Raw genomic sequence first — 17,237 nt, 5'->3', positions numbered from 1 at the left:
ATTGTTAGAGTTGCTGGGCGCGAGGCAGGGCTATCTCCTAGGCGCGAGGCAGAGCTATCTCCTAGGCGCAAAGCAGGGCTATCTCCTAGGCGAGGGGCAGGGCGAGGGGTAGGGCGAAGGGCAGGGCCATCTCCTAGGCGCGAAGCAGGGTTATCTCCTGGGCGCGAGGCAAGGCTATCTCCTAGGCGAGAGACAGGGTAAGGGGCAGGGCGTTCAGATAGGTATCCTAGAGTAGCGTAAACCTTCTTAGGGTTGAAGGGCAGGAGACCTACGCCACGCTAACCGCTAGCGATATTCTTCCTTATCGTCTTCCTCGCCTAGGTATAGTAGGTAAGGAACTAGGCGTTGGAAACCCTTACGGCGTTAAGGAAGGCGCCTTCGTTAACTAGACGCCTATACTTAGTAGCTAGAGGGCTAAAAACGCCTATATCGAGAGGCTGGAGGGCGTAGGTAGCGTAGGGAGGAAGGCACAGGGGTACAATATCGTAGTTAGCGTAAAAGTCGACGAATTTAAGCGAGATATAGCTAGCGTAGCCGTCGAGGATAAGGAGGCGATATTTCAACAGCTTCCGGGGCGCAGTATACCGCTTAAAATGCTAAACCTACTCTATTGCGATCTTACAGTCGGTCTAGCTATTCGGGAAGGCGTAAAGGACCGTTTTCGTATCGATAGTTGTATCGTCAGGGACCTAATTTAGCTGTACTACCTTACCTTCGAAGATAATAAATAGTAGAAGAAGGTAGCTATTACCGGAAATATACTCAATTACAGAAACCTACTCCTTATTTCCTAGTTATACAACGAAGGCTTCTGCATCGCGCCGAGGGATAATAACCCGCTGGCTTGTCCCAACGCCCTTTATACAACCCTTTTCATCTATATTATAGATATCGTCGTCGGGTACGTTATACGTAAGGCGGGCGGTTTAGAATAGCTCGAACTAGTGTTTAGCGGTATTGTAGTCAAGGGTATCTTTACGGGCTTAATCTATCGCGCGAGCCCGCTAGACCTGTAAGTCTAGGTAGCGAGAAAGGAAATTACAATACTATCGCTAGCCGAGGGGGGTTTTATCGCCTTTTGCCTAAAGAAACTGCGTTGCAAGGTTACGAATAGCTTTAATAGTCATCGGCCAGCCCTAGGCATTAAGCTAATAACAGGCCTTGACTACTACTTCTTCTTCGGCTAGCGAGAGGCGTTGCTCTTTCGAGTATGCGGTTTTTTACGGCTGGTGCTTGTTGGAACGGCGGTTGGCGAAAGTATTACGGTTAAGATCGAATAAATAAGCAGCCTGGCGAAGGCTCATCTTTAGATTGACAGCAAGTGCCTCGAGCACGCGTTGAATACGCAGCTCTTTTTCGTTAACACTGTTCGCTATCTTGAGAGGCCTTCTAAGCATCGAAAAGAGGGAAAAACGCACCTTAGAGAGCAGGTTGTTAGTGTTGAACGCTGTTCGCTTGGTTGTAATCGATGTCAGGAGGTGGCTTGCGATAGTCGACTTGGCGGAGCTGCATGTAGCCAAAAACCCTGGCTGGCCAAAAACCCTGTCGGTCACGTTATAGCAGATCCCAAGGGCCGCATTTCAGGCCGCATATCCCGATGACGTCGTCGCCCTGGGGACTGCATGCAGGTCCTCTGCTGTGAATGAGAATTGTCCCCAGGCGACCTCTGACCAGCAACTATCGATGTACTGCGTACTACGTACATACATAGCGGTACCCACCCCCACATGTTCTGTTGTATCCATGGCTGATGTGTTGTAAGCATGCCTTGGCTGCACAGCAACCCAAACCCGAACGTTGGGCATGAATGTGAACCTCATGGGCGTTTCGGGGAATCCGAGCTTTGGATTCTAGTTGGTTGAGATTGTGAAGAGGCAGAATCATCAACAGCAATAGGCTTGATACGTACGCTGGAGTCCACAACATTCGCATGTGCCTTGGTGCACCCCAAACGGGAGGCCCCTGATACGAACGAGGAACCTGGTGTTGGACGTTACACAGTGGTGCTTACCATGGAAGCCTTGGAAGCTTCCATCAATGCACCAACTGGAGATCGCCGTTCCCTAACCTGGATCTTCCACCGAGATCTCACAAACCGGGTCCAAGTCGAAAGGCAATGGAACCGGCAGTGGACCGGTGGAGAATGTTGTTGCTTCGGCGGTTTGTCAAAAACAACTCGGGGCGGGGGACTTGCTTTTTCTCCTTTCGCTCAGGCCAAGAATACAGGATTCAATGAGCTGCAGAGATCCTTCCCGTAACGGTAACTACCCAGGCTACCTTAGCACCGGTGGAACTGGGTAGTGAGTTGTCCGCCAACAGCAGGCCAGATGTGCACCTCCGCACTCCACCGTGAGGCCATCCCTCATTGCAGGTCCCGAGTGCGCCGTCAACAAAGCGGTCAACATGGCTAACTAGCGCAAAGAGATCATTGGAGAATCAAATGCCCAAATTTGGTTGACAACCAACGCCAAGCCAACCGCTGGTTTCCCGGATTCCGTTGTCAACCAAGAAGCCGCAAAGCGCAACCTCGCACAGTGTCGCCGAGGACGTTTGACTTGGCGTTGCATTCCAAGGAACATGGTCACTCTGGATGCCGGAAATTGAGGTTCATCGCTGCTGATGAGTACCGAGCGTCGAGCAACTTTGGGTACGGAGGCATGTTAACGTAACCGTCGGCAAGCTTCCCCGACAAGGATGTCTTCTCAACCCTTTCCTTCTCGGTGATCATTTGCTCGCTGGCTCCTGGTGGCTCGCTCGGTCATCCACCCTCGAGGGATCCCGCTAATGTGGGCCCTGTCCAGTTGGACCAGTCAGCAGCTTCTTAGCTTCTTATTACTTGCATGACTGGCCAGGGGCCGGGCCGCTCGCTGGCGGACTGATTCACCGCGTCCGCCACGAGGAATCCGCTGGCGGGAAGTGAGTATGCTCGTCATCGCCCTTGGCGCAACTGGGCTGCGCCGAGCCGATCCCCTGGCCCTGGATCGGGAAGGGGACAAGGCACACGCCCAGAAGGTGGTGAGCATCGCATCCCTCCGGCCGTCAACCTTCCAACCATAGCACAGCAGCAACCTGGATAACGTTATGAGGAAGACACGTCAACTAGCAGAATCTGCTTCCCATGCTTCAGTGAAGCTAATGCCGGGACAACACTTGAAGCTGGCATGCCCGGCTGGGGGGTTGTGTCTTAGCGCGCCATGCCGGGTAAGGGGGGTGGGGGGGGGGGGGGGGGGGGCGGGGGTTGGTTATTCACATACTACTGTACCGGCAAAGAAGACGCAGCCGACGTGTCATGAGGAAGAGCGCTAGCTACAGCATCTCAACACAACATGGGACACGTCTCCAGCACAAGACCCTTGTTTAGTAGTGCTTCACGGGGCTTACTGTGTACCGTGTACACAGTACTGTTGGAAAGCATGGCCCGGGAGCTGTCTTGAGCAATCACAATAAGCACAAGCCCCGGTGGTTCGCCAGGAGCTGAAGCTTGCCTCATCAAGCAACCTGACGTATCCAATCTCTTTTTTCACTTCGCCCCCCGACTAGGTCTTTCTTTTGGCCGCGCAAAACACCGAGTCGCCAAGAAGCTGCCGAGTGTTCTTCTGCAAGTTTTAGCGCCAAAGAAGGAACCAGCAGGCTGGGTCCCATGCGACAGCGGCGGTCAAGCCCGCCTTATAGTAGGTTCTCACCCTTGCCAGCGCACCTATAGTATGTACCGCGCAGCAGTTTGCCACGCGCCATGACCTCGGCGAAGAGGTTGCAACCGCGCCGGGGTGAACCCAAGGCGGGATAGCCTCGATGAATGCTGGTTTGCGGCAACATCTCGAGCGATGGGAGCAGGCCCCTGTTGCCGTCTCGTCATAGGTACCGCTAGCGTAACGTTACAACCCGTTGTTTGGTAAGGTACGGTAATATGGACTTTGTACGACACACACCCGATGGGTGTCAACACATCATCATGGGTGCTTCCCTCTACCCTGTCCCCCACACCATATGGCCTGCATGAGCCCCGGTCCTTGTCTTATCCCTGCTCTCCGTTGTTTCGAGGCTACGGCAAGGCGAAGACTGGACTTCAGCGACATGAGGTACCAGGCCTCCTCATCAGACCGGTCATGGTCACCTGGGGTGGCTCGATGAACGGGCCAGAGTTGAGCAAATTGCCTAGCTGCCTGTGTCTTTGGGCATCGTGACGCTTCGTGCTCACCCAATGCGGCCCAAAGCCCTCTGTTGACGTTGTCAACAAGCCCAGAAGGCTCATTGTTGCCTGCTAGCAGCACCAGCTTTGGCGGGAAGGGCAGGGCGGCTTTTGATATCGAGTCGCCGTGACTGTTGTCTCGCTCTCACTGCTCGCTCACAACAAGCGTCCCGGGCCGGGCAAGGTTCACCTCACCAACCTACGCCTCAAGACCGATGAGCATCCCCAGCAGGCGCATTGCTGATTCGCCATCCCACGAGCCGCTTCACGAGGGCATACATACGATCACCTGGGAACAGCAGAACGTCCCACCAATCGTCCTCCTGGATCCATTCAGGCCGCGGAGCAAGCCCTTGGCGGCCCCAGAACTCCGGGACAGCTGGGGGATTTCTGGTTCTCGTTGGCTATTCCCCAGTCACCGGCGTCAATCATTAACTTCGGCCCAGGCATCCGGTGACAGAGTGCACCCGTTGCGGCCACCCCTGTGGCATCTGGTATAGGGGTGCGGTTCTGTGGGTGCTGAGGTGTCTCATCAACATCTTGCGTCTCTCCACGCTCTGCCACCCGTTCGGTCATTGCTCGATTTCCGGTTGTCGACGTGGCCGACTTATACCCTGATTCGCCGGCTGCCGCGAACAACATCTCTTGCAGGCAGCAAAGAAAGCCGGCCATTGCCACCACCATCCAGAACCGGAATCGGCATTAACGCTGCGGGCCAACGAACGCGCCGTCGTGTCGACGATAACCGGCCGCTCTGGTGACCCAGCCGCATCCTCGGTCGAACCAGGGCGCAATACGGTCCTGGGTTGGCCCGGCCTGCTTGCCAGCTCTTCTTTACGGCTGAGGTTGTCCGGGGGGTGGGGGAAGGCTCGCTGCCTCTCACGCCGGACAGGCTGACTGGCTGCTTTTCGCCAGAGCCCTTCTGGAGTGAGGACGCATCTCCAGGAGCGTCAATGTTTGAACGCCTGAGACACCCAGAACGAACAAGAAAAGGCCGCGATGTCACAGGGGGATTCCGCGCCTCATCACATCCCGCCCCAGTCCGCACAGTCCCCAGCGAGAGCAGCAGACGTCGGGTCTGCGCGTCCAGCACAGCAGAGCCACGGTCAGCACGATGACACAGGGCCTCAGCATCCCCGAGACATGAGCGGTTTCCCGCTAGCAGAGCAACCTCCGGAGGGCGCCAAAGCTCCGATCGCCCGCGGCATCCTCCACCCTCCCGAGCTTGGTGGGAGCTTCCCTGAACCCCCGTTTATCCCACATTCGTCCCCTATCGGCGGACTGTCTCAGCCAGCCATGGTGGCATGCCTATATAGCACAGGATCGCCCCGCCCTTTAGTACCGCAAAGCGCATCCTCCTTTTCGAGGCCGCGGTCGACGACCCAGCCCGCTCTGCCAACCAAGACACCCGTAGGCCTTCCACCAGATCATGGATCTCCACAACCCGCCCATCCTCCTCACTCCATTGCGGCGCGACGCATCCTGACGCCAAAATCACCAAGGGCAGCCGGTCCAAGCAGGGCTGCCATGAGGTCGCTGGAGGCTGCGCAGCACAGCGCGAACCTCCAGGGGATTACGGGCCTGAGAGGAAGAGCGCTGACCCATGATTCACAAACCTACGGCCCTGGGCCCTCTCCTCTCGGGGCATCGCCACAGCTCTACAGCTCCGCCTCGAGCGAGAGGCCCGCAGCCCAGTCACCCACCCGGCCGATGTCGAGCCTTTCCAGGTCGCTCTCGCAACCCAGCCTGGCGCAGGATTTTAAACCCGCGCCGATCGAGCCGATTCCGCCGGTAGGCACGAAACGGGATCACGGGGGTCGGTCGGTCCTGTCCGGTCCTCCGTTCCCCGCCTCGTTCCCGACAGCTCAGCCTCTGGGCACCCCCGGTGGCTGGCCAGAGGCGAGGCGGACGCCGGTGACCGGCTCCGTGTCGGCGAGTGTGGTAAGGAGCCTTTCGCTGTCGGAAGGCCAACCGGTGCTTGCCATCACGCCTCAGCATGGAGAGGAGATTCTGGTGCCGGTCGATGTGCATCAAGGGTCTCGGCAGGCGGACCAGAAGCGGCAGCGCAACGCGGGAGCTTCGGCGAGGTTTCGGCAGCGGAAGAAGGAGCGGGAAAGGGAGCAGCAGGAGGAGATGCAAAAGCTCGACGCTGAGAACAAGGAGCTGACGAGGAGAAACGAAGAGCTGGCCAAGCGGTGCCAGGAACTCGAGTCGCATCGGGACTTTTACCGGCACGAGCGAAACCGCCTGCGGGATGCCCTCTACCGGTTTCCAGGAGGCCAGGAATGGGCCGAGCGCGGGCCACGCAGCCCTGTAATGACGACGACCATGCCGGAGCCGCTTCCGCCCGACAGCAACGCTCAGCAATTTCACCAGCCACCTGCTCCGTCCCTGCTACCACCGCCGACGCCCGCCGCTCCTCACCCACACTCCGAATCATCACATCCGCACTTCCAACAACAGCAGGGGCAGCAGCAGCAGCAGCAGCAGCAGCAGCAGCATGCTCCTCCTTTCCCCACCCCATCCCGCCCCGTAACCGCGCCGCGACAACCCCAGCACATCCGCACCGTCTCTTACAACGACGTGTCAACTCTTGAACCATCCGCTCGGCGACGACGGACGGATTCGGAACCGCAGCTGCCGAGCTCGTACCGCTTGGGTTCGCAACAAAAGCAGCAGCACACCACACCCGCACCCACGCCGCTCTCGCTTCCGCCCCTGTCCCACGCCATCTCCGGGCCAAGCCCGGGTCTGAGCCCCGGCAGCTTCGGCGTCCCTCCGTCCCCGCACGTCACGCCACCCCCGGTGCCTTCTCTCACCCCTCCGGCGACAGCCCCCCCGGGGCCTCCCGGGGCCGCCTGTCTCCCGCCGCTGCGGTTCGATCATCCCCTCCACCAGCATCATCCAGGGCCGGGAACGGGACCGGGGCAGCAGGCGAGCATCACAACGCCCACCGCGACACCGCCGCCTCTTCTTGCCGCGCCGCTGGGACCACCGCAACCTCGGCCTTCCTCGACCGGCAGTCCTTATATGACGGCTGCGACTACACGGCCGGTGCCTTACGAGACGGGGTGGGCGACGGTCACTCGGCCAGAGGACGTGGCTGCAACCACCTTGACAAGCAAGAGCGGCGGAGGCGGCGGCAACGGTGGACACCCATGAGACGCCGAAACCCGAAACTCGAACCATGAAACCTCGAACCTCGAACCTTTAAAGACGGCGAAATCTCTCCTGAGTATTCAAACAGACGGCTGCTCAGCATCCAGCCTTGGTGGACGGGCAGGTTGCGGCTCCAGATTGCATCATCAGCATCAGCACGGTTTGCATTATTTTTTGTCACCATTTACCCTCGCCCATCCTCGAGACTTTGTTGATCATCATCGCCAACGCTCCATTTTCTTCATCTCTGACGTTTTACTCTCATCCTTCGTTCCTTTATCTCCTTTGTCTATAGTATCATCGGAATATTAGACGGCTTACAGATGGACGGGCAACCGACTTTCGGGAAAGGGTGGGGGTTCGGTTCTCATCGGAGAAGGCAGACACCATTGGGGATTACAAAAGCGCTCGAAGGCCTCCTACAAAGACCTCCTCACCGGAACCTTTTTTGTTTTCTTTTCTTGGTACCACCAACACCCCTCTCCATGTCACTCACTACACGATATCTCGCTCTTATAATCGCCTACCCGTTTCTGAGGGTAGAGCACCCGTAATCTTCGATTCTTACACATCCCGTCGGAGCTCATTTCCTTTGTTATCACGGCTGTCGGGCGCTGGTTGATTTTTTTGGACTCTCTTGCATCATTTGTTGAAGGAACGGTTGGCGGTGCTTGTCCATTGAAAAAGAAAAACACCAAAAAAGAAAAGAAAACATAGTTAGAATCATACATACATCCTAATCGTGTCGTTTCTTTCCTTTGTCGTTGGGAGGAGGAGGAGGAGGAGGAGGCGAGGAGCATTGATATTCAAGACTGGCGGATCATGGTTGTGTACTTTTCACACTGGCCAACACGGCCTTCGATAGCATGTCATGATAACTGTCAAAAGCCGATTCTAGGTCGTTACTGACTGTCCATCCCCCGGCCGGCCTGGGACGTGCAAGCTTGATCCTGGTCAGCCGGAGGCGTGGTTCTGACACTTTGGTTCCCATCTCAAAAGGCTTCAACAAGCTAATAGCGAGTGAGCGGGGGGGGGGGGGGGCGGGTGCTCGCTCCAAGCAATGTGACAGGCAGCATATTGCCAATGCTGTATGATTGGGTACCCATCCCTTACAGACAGGAACCTATCATGTCTACGGGGAACCTGGAACAACAAACACTCGATTATCTATCAATCGTCTTGCGTGTGGCTGCTGCATGTCATTGCTGCCACCGCAGGTTCCGCAGCCGCTAGCATCAGAATTGGCACTTCTTCCCCCACCAGCGCCGCAGACCAATTCGACTGCTTGTGCCTGAAGCAGCACTTTGTCATGACAAGGACTTGAAAAAAAGCACCTCTCTACACTTTGCTGTCTATACACTTCTGGTATTCTTTCTTTCGCGACAGAAATGTACAGAAAAAAAAAAGAATAAATCAATGCAGCTGAACAGCAAATGAAAAAAAAAAAGCACTTCACTTGGTACAGGGAGCGTGATGCCCGCCACGAACACGAGGTCCCTCCATCCAATAATGACGTTACCCACCGACGTTGCAGCGGCTCATCTCGGGACGTTCTCCGCGGCTCGGGACCACCTACCAACCTAACCCCCAAGCCGCGGCGCTGAAAAAAAAAAATGGTCGTCTTGCAAGGGATGTCGGTCTGTGTGTTTCCCGTTGCGGAATCCACGTGATGTTGCAAAGTTCCCGCGAGCAGCGGGCGGCCGAGAGCCTAGCACAGCCCATGCCGCCGAATGCACCACGAGAACGAACCCCTGAGCGCAGGGAGACGGAGACAGAGAATCCCGAGATGAGCCGAGACGGCGGTTCACACTGTATGAACTACTAACTAGTGCACTAGCAGCCCGGCATGCCCTACCATAATAACCGTCCGCCGTGATCCTGCGGCGTGATATGGCGTCAAGGGCCGTCTTGTCGGGGATGGCTCGGTGGAGCCGCCGACTCCTCCGGGGCCTTGCGCGCCCCGCTGCATCCGTTCCCTCGGGCGCGCGCGGGACCGGAATCCGACGTTGCATGCATGGCCCCACTTGTCGCCGGCCGGATCGATGCTCGGGACCCACCTCCCCGGATCCGTCCTGGGCGTGCTTAGGGGGAGAGGGACGGCCGGCAGCAGACCGCGTCCGACGTAGATTGGGAGCTTTCTGCTTGGTGCCGCGTAAAACGTTGCTGGCAGGCGTCCAGCCGGCTGGGTGTAGGTTGCTTGCTGCGCACATTGAGAGGCAGCGTGCTCTTGACAGTACTGCAGTGCCTGCACTGCAGGGAGGTGATGCAGCCTGTGCTGGTCCGCGAGACAATAGAGGTTGGGTCAGCATTCCCGGCAGCCAAGGAGGTCGCTGGGCGTTGTTGCAAGAGAGGTTCCCATTGGTTCCTAGGGCCCGAGGGTTGTTGCATCTTTCACCCATTAATAACAGAAGTCGCGGGCTGCTGTTGCCGGCGAACGGAAGCTTTGGGCGGTCGGAAGCGCCGGTCGGAAGCGCCGGTCGGAAGCGCCGGTCGGAAGCGCCGGTCGGACCTGACCCGGGGACGGGACGGGACGGCCCAAGCCCGCAAGCTTGGCAGCAAGCCAAAGCCAAATGTGGGGCCCATCAGTCAGAGTGACAGTTCGTTCCGTCTGTTAGTGCATTGCCAGGTGCCCCAGCCAAAACATCGGCCTCTTGACGCCCGCTCTTAACAGTGGATCCCCACCCAACCATGGCAGCGAGCGGCGGCCGCCGACCAACGTCACGCTTCCAAGTTTGTTCTCCCGGGCGCCGTCCAACCACGGCAAAAACAAGCAGAACAACGAAGAGGCCACGGCTGCAGCCAGCATGGACGACTTCCTAGAGCCGCCGCGCTCGCCCAAGCGGCGCCGGATTCTTGCATCCATCAACCCGCCCACGCAGCTTCGCGACGGCGACGACACCGGCCCAGCAAAACCATCCAAGCCGCCGAGGCGAGATCGCACAATGTCCCCAGAGCGCGCTGCCGTTCGCGAAGCCAACGACGATGCGAAACCGAGCCGATCCAAGTCGCGGGATCCCGACGACCCGAATGCGCCAAGGGCCACGAGGTTCCGGTTCAAGTCCAAGTCGTCCAGGTCATCGCGGCATCGCGAGGACGACGACCGCCATCGCAGCCACCGCAGCCACCGCAGCCGCCGGTCCCGATCAGGAGACCGCGACAGGGACGACGACGGCGACGACAACGACGAGGAACGAAGCCGTCACCGGCGCCGACGGAGGGAGCATGACGACCAGGACAGAGACAGGGACAAAGACAGAGACCGAGACAGGGACCGAGACAGGGACAGAGACAGAGACGGCGACCGTCGTCATCGCCACCACCACCGCCGCCGCCGTCACCGCCGCCATCGCTCCAACTCCCCATCCCAGCAACACCGCGACCCCGAAGACGACCCCTACCTCGACCCGCCCCTCTCCCCCAACACCGCCTTCCGCGAATCCCTCTTCGACGCCATGGCCGACGACGAGGGCGCCGCCTACTGGGAGGCCGTCTACGGCCAGCCCATCCACATCTACGCCCCGCCGGGCTCCGGGCCAGGCGGCGGCGGCGGCGGGGGAGAGCTGGAGCGCATGACGGACGACGAGTACGCGGCGTACGTGCGCCAGAAGATGTGGGAGAAGACGCACGCGGGGCTGCTCGAGGCGCGGGAGCGGCGCGAGCGGGAGCGGGCGGAGGCGGCCCGGCGCGCCGAGGAGGAGGCCAAGGTCGCGCGGGAGATGGAGCGCGCGCTGAGGCGAGGGGAGGAGAGGAGGAGGAAGAGGGCGATGAGGGACGGCTGGGAGCGGTACCGCGCGAGGTGGACGGAGTGGGAGGACAAGGTGAAGAACGGGGGAGGCGGGGACGGCGTGGTGGATGGGATCCCGTGGCCGGAGGGGGTCGGGGAGGTTCGCGGCGCCGAGATTCAGAGGGACAAGGTCCGGGCCTTCTTTGTGAACGGCATCGGGCTGGAAGAGCTTGGCGAGAAGGAGTTCGCCGCCCGGCTGAAGGAGGAGAGGGTGAGATGGCACCCGGACAAGATGCTGCAGCGCTTGGGAGGCAAGGTGGACGAGGCCGTCATGCGGGACGTGACGGCCATCTTTCAGGTGGTGGATGCTTTGTGGAACGATACCCGGAAGAGCGGATAGACGTTGGGCATGTAGAGAGCGGGCATCAGAACCACCTCGAGATCTCGAGAGACGCCGCCCTGACAAAAGTGCCGGCCGGACCCGCGTCTCTCTGCGCCTTACAGATCGATGGCAGCACGGTTTGGCACGCCTCGCTCCCTCAAGGCGTCTGTCCCCGAGATGGCAGCCGGCTCGGTCCGCTTTGAGCACAGTTCCGAGCTGGCAGCTTCAACCGCCGGTTGATTGCCGGCTGCCTCGAGGCTCGGTCGCGGCGTGGACCGAGCTACATAATACACCACCCACGCATCTATGGGGTCGACCTGGACGCTTAGGCTTCCCAACGACCCGGAACCGACAAAACACCACCTTTTTCATCATGGACGCCCTGAGCTTTTTCGGTCTTTCCGCCCCGACCGGGATCATGCTCCTTGGGACGGCAGTGGCGCCCAATGACACCGCAAACAACCATCTCAAGACATCAGATGGCGGAGAGATCGGCAATGAGGCAGAGGCACCCGAGCTGACGTCGACCATCGACCATGGGGACAAGAAGATCCGATCAACTCTTTGAGGAAGTGGCGATCCTGTTCATGTCCCAATTCCCGATAGATCTAATTAATTAGACCATGCATTCGAGACGATTTGACTGTTCCGATAGGCATTGGACGGGAACGGGTTGCTCTGGTGGTCGTTTCGGGTTGGGATTCCACTTTGAGGGGGAAAACGAGAGGTCCAAAACGCTGCCTCTTTTTGGTGGCGTTTCTTCATGACTTGGGCTCGCGCATACGCCATCACGGCACATGGGGATGGGGTCATGCACACCCGAGGCCGGCAGAACGACGAGGAGAAACCCAACGCCATCTCGCCATCTCACCTCAGCCTTTGCTTTATCATCTGTGGACAAAAGGCATGAACATGAATAGCCCAAGGTCTAAAAAAAAGCCCAAGAGAGCCAAATACTCCTCATTCATCTTCTTGCATGTATGTAATTACATCATCCACCGTACTTAGCCTCCCCCTTCCCCCCCCCCCCCCGGCTCTCCAACCACCTCACCAGCACGTGTGTACCATGCCTCACACCCTCTTTCGCGAACAACCAAGGGAAAAAGAAAAGCAAAGGACTTTACAACCCGATAAACGCCGCGGCGGCGCCGCCGAGCAGAGCGCCCAGCCCGACGGCCGCCGTGGCCATGGGCGCCGCGGCGCCGGGCGTCTCGCTGGCCGACTGGATGGCCGAGGTGGCCGACGCCGTCGCCTCGCTGATGCGCGACTCGAGCGACTCGCGGTCGCGGCCCGTGGCGGTGGCCAGCTCGGACGAGAGGCTGGCCACCACGGAGCTGGCGTCCTGGGTGATGCTGCTCACGCGCGACGAGAGGCTCGACGAGAGCTCCGAGTGCTCGGACGACAGGGAGCTCACGAAGCCCGGGGCCTCGGTCAGCGTCGGGGCGACCGTGACCACCGTCGTGGCGACCTCGACTTCTTGGGCCTGTTGGGGGTGGTGGTAGGTAGGTAGGTTAGCTTGGAAGAGCCGAGAAGAGGGAGGGGTTGGGGGGGGGGGGGGGGTTGGGTTGGGATGTGACATGACATACCGAAGCGACGGCGGCAAAGGCGGCGAGGATGGCGGCGTAGAAACGCATCTTGGGTGGCGATGTAAGAGTTGTCGAAAAATAAAGGTGTATGATGTATCTGGGCTCGCAAGGCGTGGCGAAGAGACAAGGATGCGGTGCAGACGGTGGTCGTCGAGAGATGTGAGAGCCAGAAAAAAAAAGAGGTATGGGAGGGTCTTTTTTATATATATTCCTTCAAGGTGGCGGCGAGGCAAGCGAGGAGCGAGCGATGGAACCCAGGGAAAGGTACCAAGGCAAAGAGGCGATGAAGAGTAAGTGAGCGACGAAAGAGGAGAGATGGGACGGACACGAGGCCTCGTGCGAACGGTTCTTATACGTGGGCTTGGATGGAACTGGCATCGGAAACCAGATTACGTGGGTTCGGGTTCATCCCCGGTCCGACAATGGCGCGCGGCATGCGTAAGGGAGGGGAGGCCAATCCTGCCCGGTTTCCCTCTCTCTCTTTCTCTCTCTCTCTCTCTCTCCACCCGAGCACTGCTATCCTTGGAATGCCGCGGCCCGAGTCGACGTCAGCATCTCTCTTGCGAGGTGCTTCCCTGGCCTGGCGTGCTCTCTCCCATCCGGACCCGGCGTAGGTAGCACAAGAGAGCAGCACCAGCCCGGGAGCCGGCCCAACCACGGCGTCACGGGTGCCCCATGGCGGTGTGGAAAATCACAGGAGAAAACCTTGGATTCCCTTTCCCGTGATTCCTTCGTGAAGCAAGACAAGGAGTTTTTTTTTTTTTTTTTTTTTGGCTACCCGGTAATAGCCCTACCGTACCCTGCGGCTCTCTGCCCCGAAACGTCTCTGGATCCCGCAGGGCTGGCGGTCCCGGGATCGACGAATGTCATCGTTGTCAGTCTCCAATGCCGTGGGACTGGGTGGGGCGGATTGCGTCTTGGATGATGTCACGCTGTCATGGAAACCGGATCCGCAGCAAGGAGCCGCGGGGTTTGCTTGGTTTACCCAAGCCCCGTCGAAATGACAGAAACGCCGGTCAGAACCCTCGAGTCAGGGAAAGCTTGTCCGCGACCCGATCCTGGTCATGTCTCCCTCTCTCTCTCTCGCTCTGTCTGTCATTGATGTCAGACGTCGCGGTAAGGCGAGATGCCCTTCTTGAGCTCCTCGACAATCTCGGCCGCATCTTCCGCGCTGCTCGTGACAAAGTCGTATCGCTTGCTCTCGGTCGACTTGAAAACAACCAGCTGCATGGGTGGGTGGGGTTGGGGTGGGGGGGGGGGGGCCTCTGTCAGTCTTGCACCGTAGAAATGTGCACGCGAATCGCATTGATTGTTGCTTTTTCTTTTTTTTTTTTCCCTGGGGCCCGTGTCAACGTACCTTGAAGTTGGTTGGATGCTTTCTTGAAACCTTGCAGCCCACCACGTTGCTAAAGTGAACCGTCGTCGACTTGCCATCGCCGTCGGCCAGCTTGCCGCCCGAGGCGGGCATGATGTGGACGTACTCCCCGTCGATGGCAAACAGCTTCTCGGACAGCAGGCGCATCGGCTGCTTCCGCCAGACCGTGTACTTTTTGTAATTGGTCGAGACGCCCAGCTCCTCCTGCTTCAGCACCTCCTTGGCCAGCGGGTGGGTGCCCAGGAGCTTGGTCTTCTTGGCCTTGGTCCAGCTGGCGTTCTCGCTAAAGAGGTGCGGGCGCGGGGATGAGCTGCTGAGCGAGCCGGCCATGAGGGGCCCGTCGGTCGCGAAGCGCCGCCGGTAGAGATCCAGGTCCGTGACGTTGCCGAGGGAGGCGACGGTGCGGTCGAGCATGACGACGGTGCCCGAGTGGGGGAGCTTGAGGACGTGGTTGGCCCGGTCGAGCTGGCGCTTCCTGCACGCGATGTCGAGGACCTCGGCGAGCCACATGTCGGTGCTGACGTCGAGCGTGAGCATCTGGCCCGGGGGCAGGTCGGACGAGTGGATGTGGATGCGCAGCAGCCGCTTCTCGCCGCGGGTCTGAACGCTGGTCGGCTGCGTGGTCTGCGGCGCGTCGGCGAACATGGTCGTGTTGGCGCGGTACGCCGTGTTGAGGAGCGGGTTCTCGCGCGGCTGGGCCGGCGGCGGAGGGAGGCCGGCGGCCGGTCGCGGCGTGCTCCGCGGGGTCGCTTCCTCGTCGTCGTCGTCGTCGTCGTCGCCGCCGGCGGCGGCGGCTTCTTCCTCGAACTCGGGCGTGCTGCGCTTGTTGTCTTCGAACTCGTCGGGCGACGCCTGCACCAGGGCAAAGATGTCGTAGACCCTCGAGTTGGAGCGGCCCCGGCCGGCCTTGTTGTTGGCCGTGGTGAAGGAGATGAGCGTCTTCTTGCGGTCGAGCGGCGGGAAGTCGTCGTCGACCTCGCCGTCCTCCTCCACCATGCGCAGCGTCCACCAGTTGACGTTGAGCTTGTCGTTGGGCAGCGGAGGCTCGAGCTTCTCCTCGTTGTAGCGCCACAGGCTCAGGCCGATCAGGTCGGCGACCGTCACGGGCCTGTCTCCGCCCTCGCCCTGGTGGACGGTGCGCCGGATGAGAACCTCAAACGGCTTCGCCGGGTTGCTCGAGGACGGGGCGTAGATGCGGAGCCGGATGGGGTTCGGATCGCCCTGCCCCGACATCGAGGCGAAGCGGTCGAACGGCAGGGAGGGCTTCGTCTTCTTGGCCTTGAGCGCGGCCGACAGCAGGCTCTTGGGCTGGATCATGCTCAGGGGCCGAATCGTCGACATGGGCCGGGGCGGCGGCAGCTGGCGGACCTGGAGAGGCGGGGGCATGGCCGACTTGCGAATCGTGGATCGCCTGGTGAACTCGCGGGGCGGGGTGCCGACCACCTGGTCCCGGAGGGAGGCGTTGAGCGGGTTCTTGACGGCGTCGAGGATCGAGGCCGAGTCGATGCTCTCGAGGAGGGCCGAGGACATGTCGGACGCGTCCGAGTCTTCCTCTTCCTCCTCGAGGAGATCGCTCTCCTGGCGCTTGACGGCGGCGTGGTCGGACGACGACGAGGGCTCGGCCGCCTGCAGCTGGACCGACAGCTTGGCGGCGCGGGCGGCGGCGGCGCGGGCGGCCTCGCGGTGCCTGTGGAAGCCGGACGCGTCGAACTCGTTCTCGGACGACACGTCGCTGCTCGTGACGGTGTCGCGGCGCGCCCTTTCCTTGACCGTCTCGAGGGCGGACTGGGAGCCCCTCCGCGGCGCCGGGCGCGGGGATGAGAAGGCGCTGTTCTGGCGGAGGGTGGACGACTGGCCCGGCGAGGAGCCCGAGCGGTTCCGCAGGGGCATCTTGGCAAACTTGATCTGCTGGGCGGCCCGCTGCTGCTCCGGCTCGTCGTCGCTTTCGTCGCTGAGGTCGCTGCTGTCGTCTTCCTCCATGTGCTCCCGGCGGCGGCGGCGCTTGGCGGCGATGCTCGGGCCCGTGATCTCGGGGGCGCTGCCGGCAAACAGGACCGCCTCTTCGCCCTCATCCTCGAGGGTCAGGCCGGCGCGGCGGGGGGCTTGGAAGTAGTCGGAGGCGACGGCCGTGGGGATCGGGGGCGAGTGGGTGCGCTTGATCAAGGCCGGGTTGGTACGCCAGCCGGCGGCCTTGAAGGGGGCCGAGTTGAGAAAGCCCTCGTTGAGGGAGAAGAGACGTTCCCCGACGCCATCGGCGATCTCGCTGAGATAGCTGGTCCGCAGCTGGTACAGGACCAGGCTGGAGAGGGATGGTCAGCCTGAGACCTTTTTTTTTTTTTTTTCAACAAGGCATGGGAGCAACAGATCGTACTCTTCGAGCTGGATCACAGACATGATGATGGCACGCAGAGAGGTCAGATGTGATATTCAAGGCCCAAGGAACATGGGGAGCGTTGCTCAAGGAGGTGCTTCCAGGTGAGGTCGGGCCGGAAAGGGGGTGAGATGCACAAGACAACCTGAGGGGGTGGGGAGGGGCCTCTTGCGGACGGTAGCAACTGGTCTCGGTGGTCTCAGATGAGATGATACGTGTAGACAGGGCCCAATACGTGAGGTCAAGGGTGCGGCTGGCCCGCCGAAGCCACCGTTCTTCTCAAAGACAAGAAGACATTGGGCTCGGGTATGGGGCAGCACCGTCCTGGGAAGAAGAAGAAGAAGAAGAAGAAAAAGAAAAGAAACAGAAAAGGAACGGGCTGCGGGAGAGGACCTGGCTGAGGATGTGCTACCAGCGCAACGGGTTGGGACGACGATGGATGAAGTCAAGG

At 60.0% G+C, this 17,237-nt stretch overlaps 4 protein-coding genes across 4 annotated transcripts; 2 read left to right on the top strand and 2 right to left on the bottom strand.

Moving 5' to 3' along the window:
* Positions 1–5,188: 5,188 nt before the first annotated feature.
* On the top strand, positions 5,189–7,351 carry VTJ83DRAFT_1007 (uncharacterized protein; the record flags this gene model as incomplete). Its single annotated transcript, XM_071007119.1, has 1 exon — positions 5,189–7,351. One exon carries the CDS (start codon positions 5,189–5,191, stop codon positions 7,349–7,351), a length of 2,163 nt encoding a protein of 720 aa, XP_070870360.1.
* Positions 7,352–10,152: 2,801 nt separating this feature from the next.
* Positions 10,153–11,472, top strand: VTJ83DRAFT_1006 (uncharacterized protein; the record flags this gene model as incomplete). The annotated part of the gene is made up of 1 exon (XM_071007118.1): positions 10,153–11,472. The coding sequence occupies one exon, from the start codon at positions 10,153–10,155 to the stop codon at positions 11,470–11,472; it is 1,320 nt and encodes a 439-aa protein (XP_070870359.1).
* Positions 11,473–12,574: 1,102 nt separating this feature from the next.
* On the bottom strand, positions 12,575–13,088 carry VTJ83DRAFT_1005 (uncharacterized protein; the record flags this gene model as incomplete). Its single annotated transcript, XM_071007117.1, has 2 exons — positions 12,575–12,937; positions 13,041–13,088. The coding sequence occupies 2 exons, from the start codon at positions 13,086–13,088 to the stop codon at positions 12,575–12,577; spliced, it is 411 nt and encodes a 136-aa protein (XP_070870358.1).
* Positions 13,089–14,144: 1,056 nt separating this feature from the next.
* Positions 14,145–16,809, bottom strand: VTJ83DRAFT_1004 (uncharacterized protein; the record flags this gene model as incomplete). The annotated part of the gene is made up of 3 exons (XM_071007116.1): positions 14,145–14,264; positions 14,398–16,714; positions 16,787–16,809. The coding sequence occupies 3 exons, from the start codon at positions 16,807–16,809 to the stop codon at positions 14,145–14,147; spliced, it is 2,460 nt and encodes an 819-aa protein (XP_070870357.1).
* Between the last annotated feature and the right edge of the window lie 428 nt (positions 16,810–17,237).

The sequence above is a fragment of the Remersonia thermophila genome, chromosome 1 (assembly GCF_042764415.1).
Source record: "Remersonia thermophila strain ATCC 22073 chromosome 1, whole genome shotgun sequence".
Taxonomy (NCBI): Eukaryota; Fungi; Ascomycota; class Sordariomycetes; order Sordariales; family Chaetomiaceae; genus Remersonia; species Remersonia thermophila.
The sequence above is the reverse complement of the archived record's forward strand: the minus strand, read 5'-3'. Positions and strand labels throughout refer to the sequence as shown.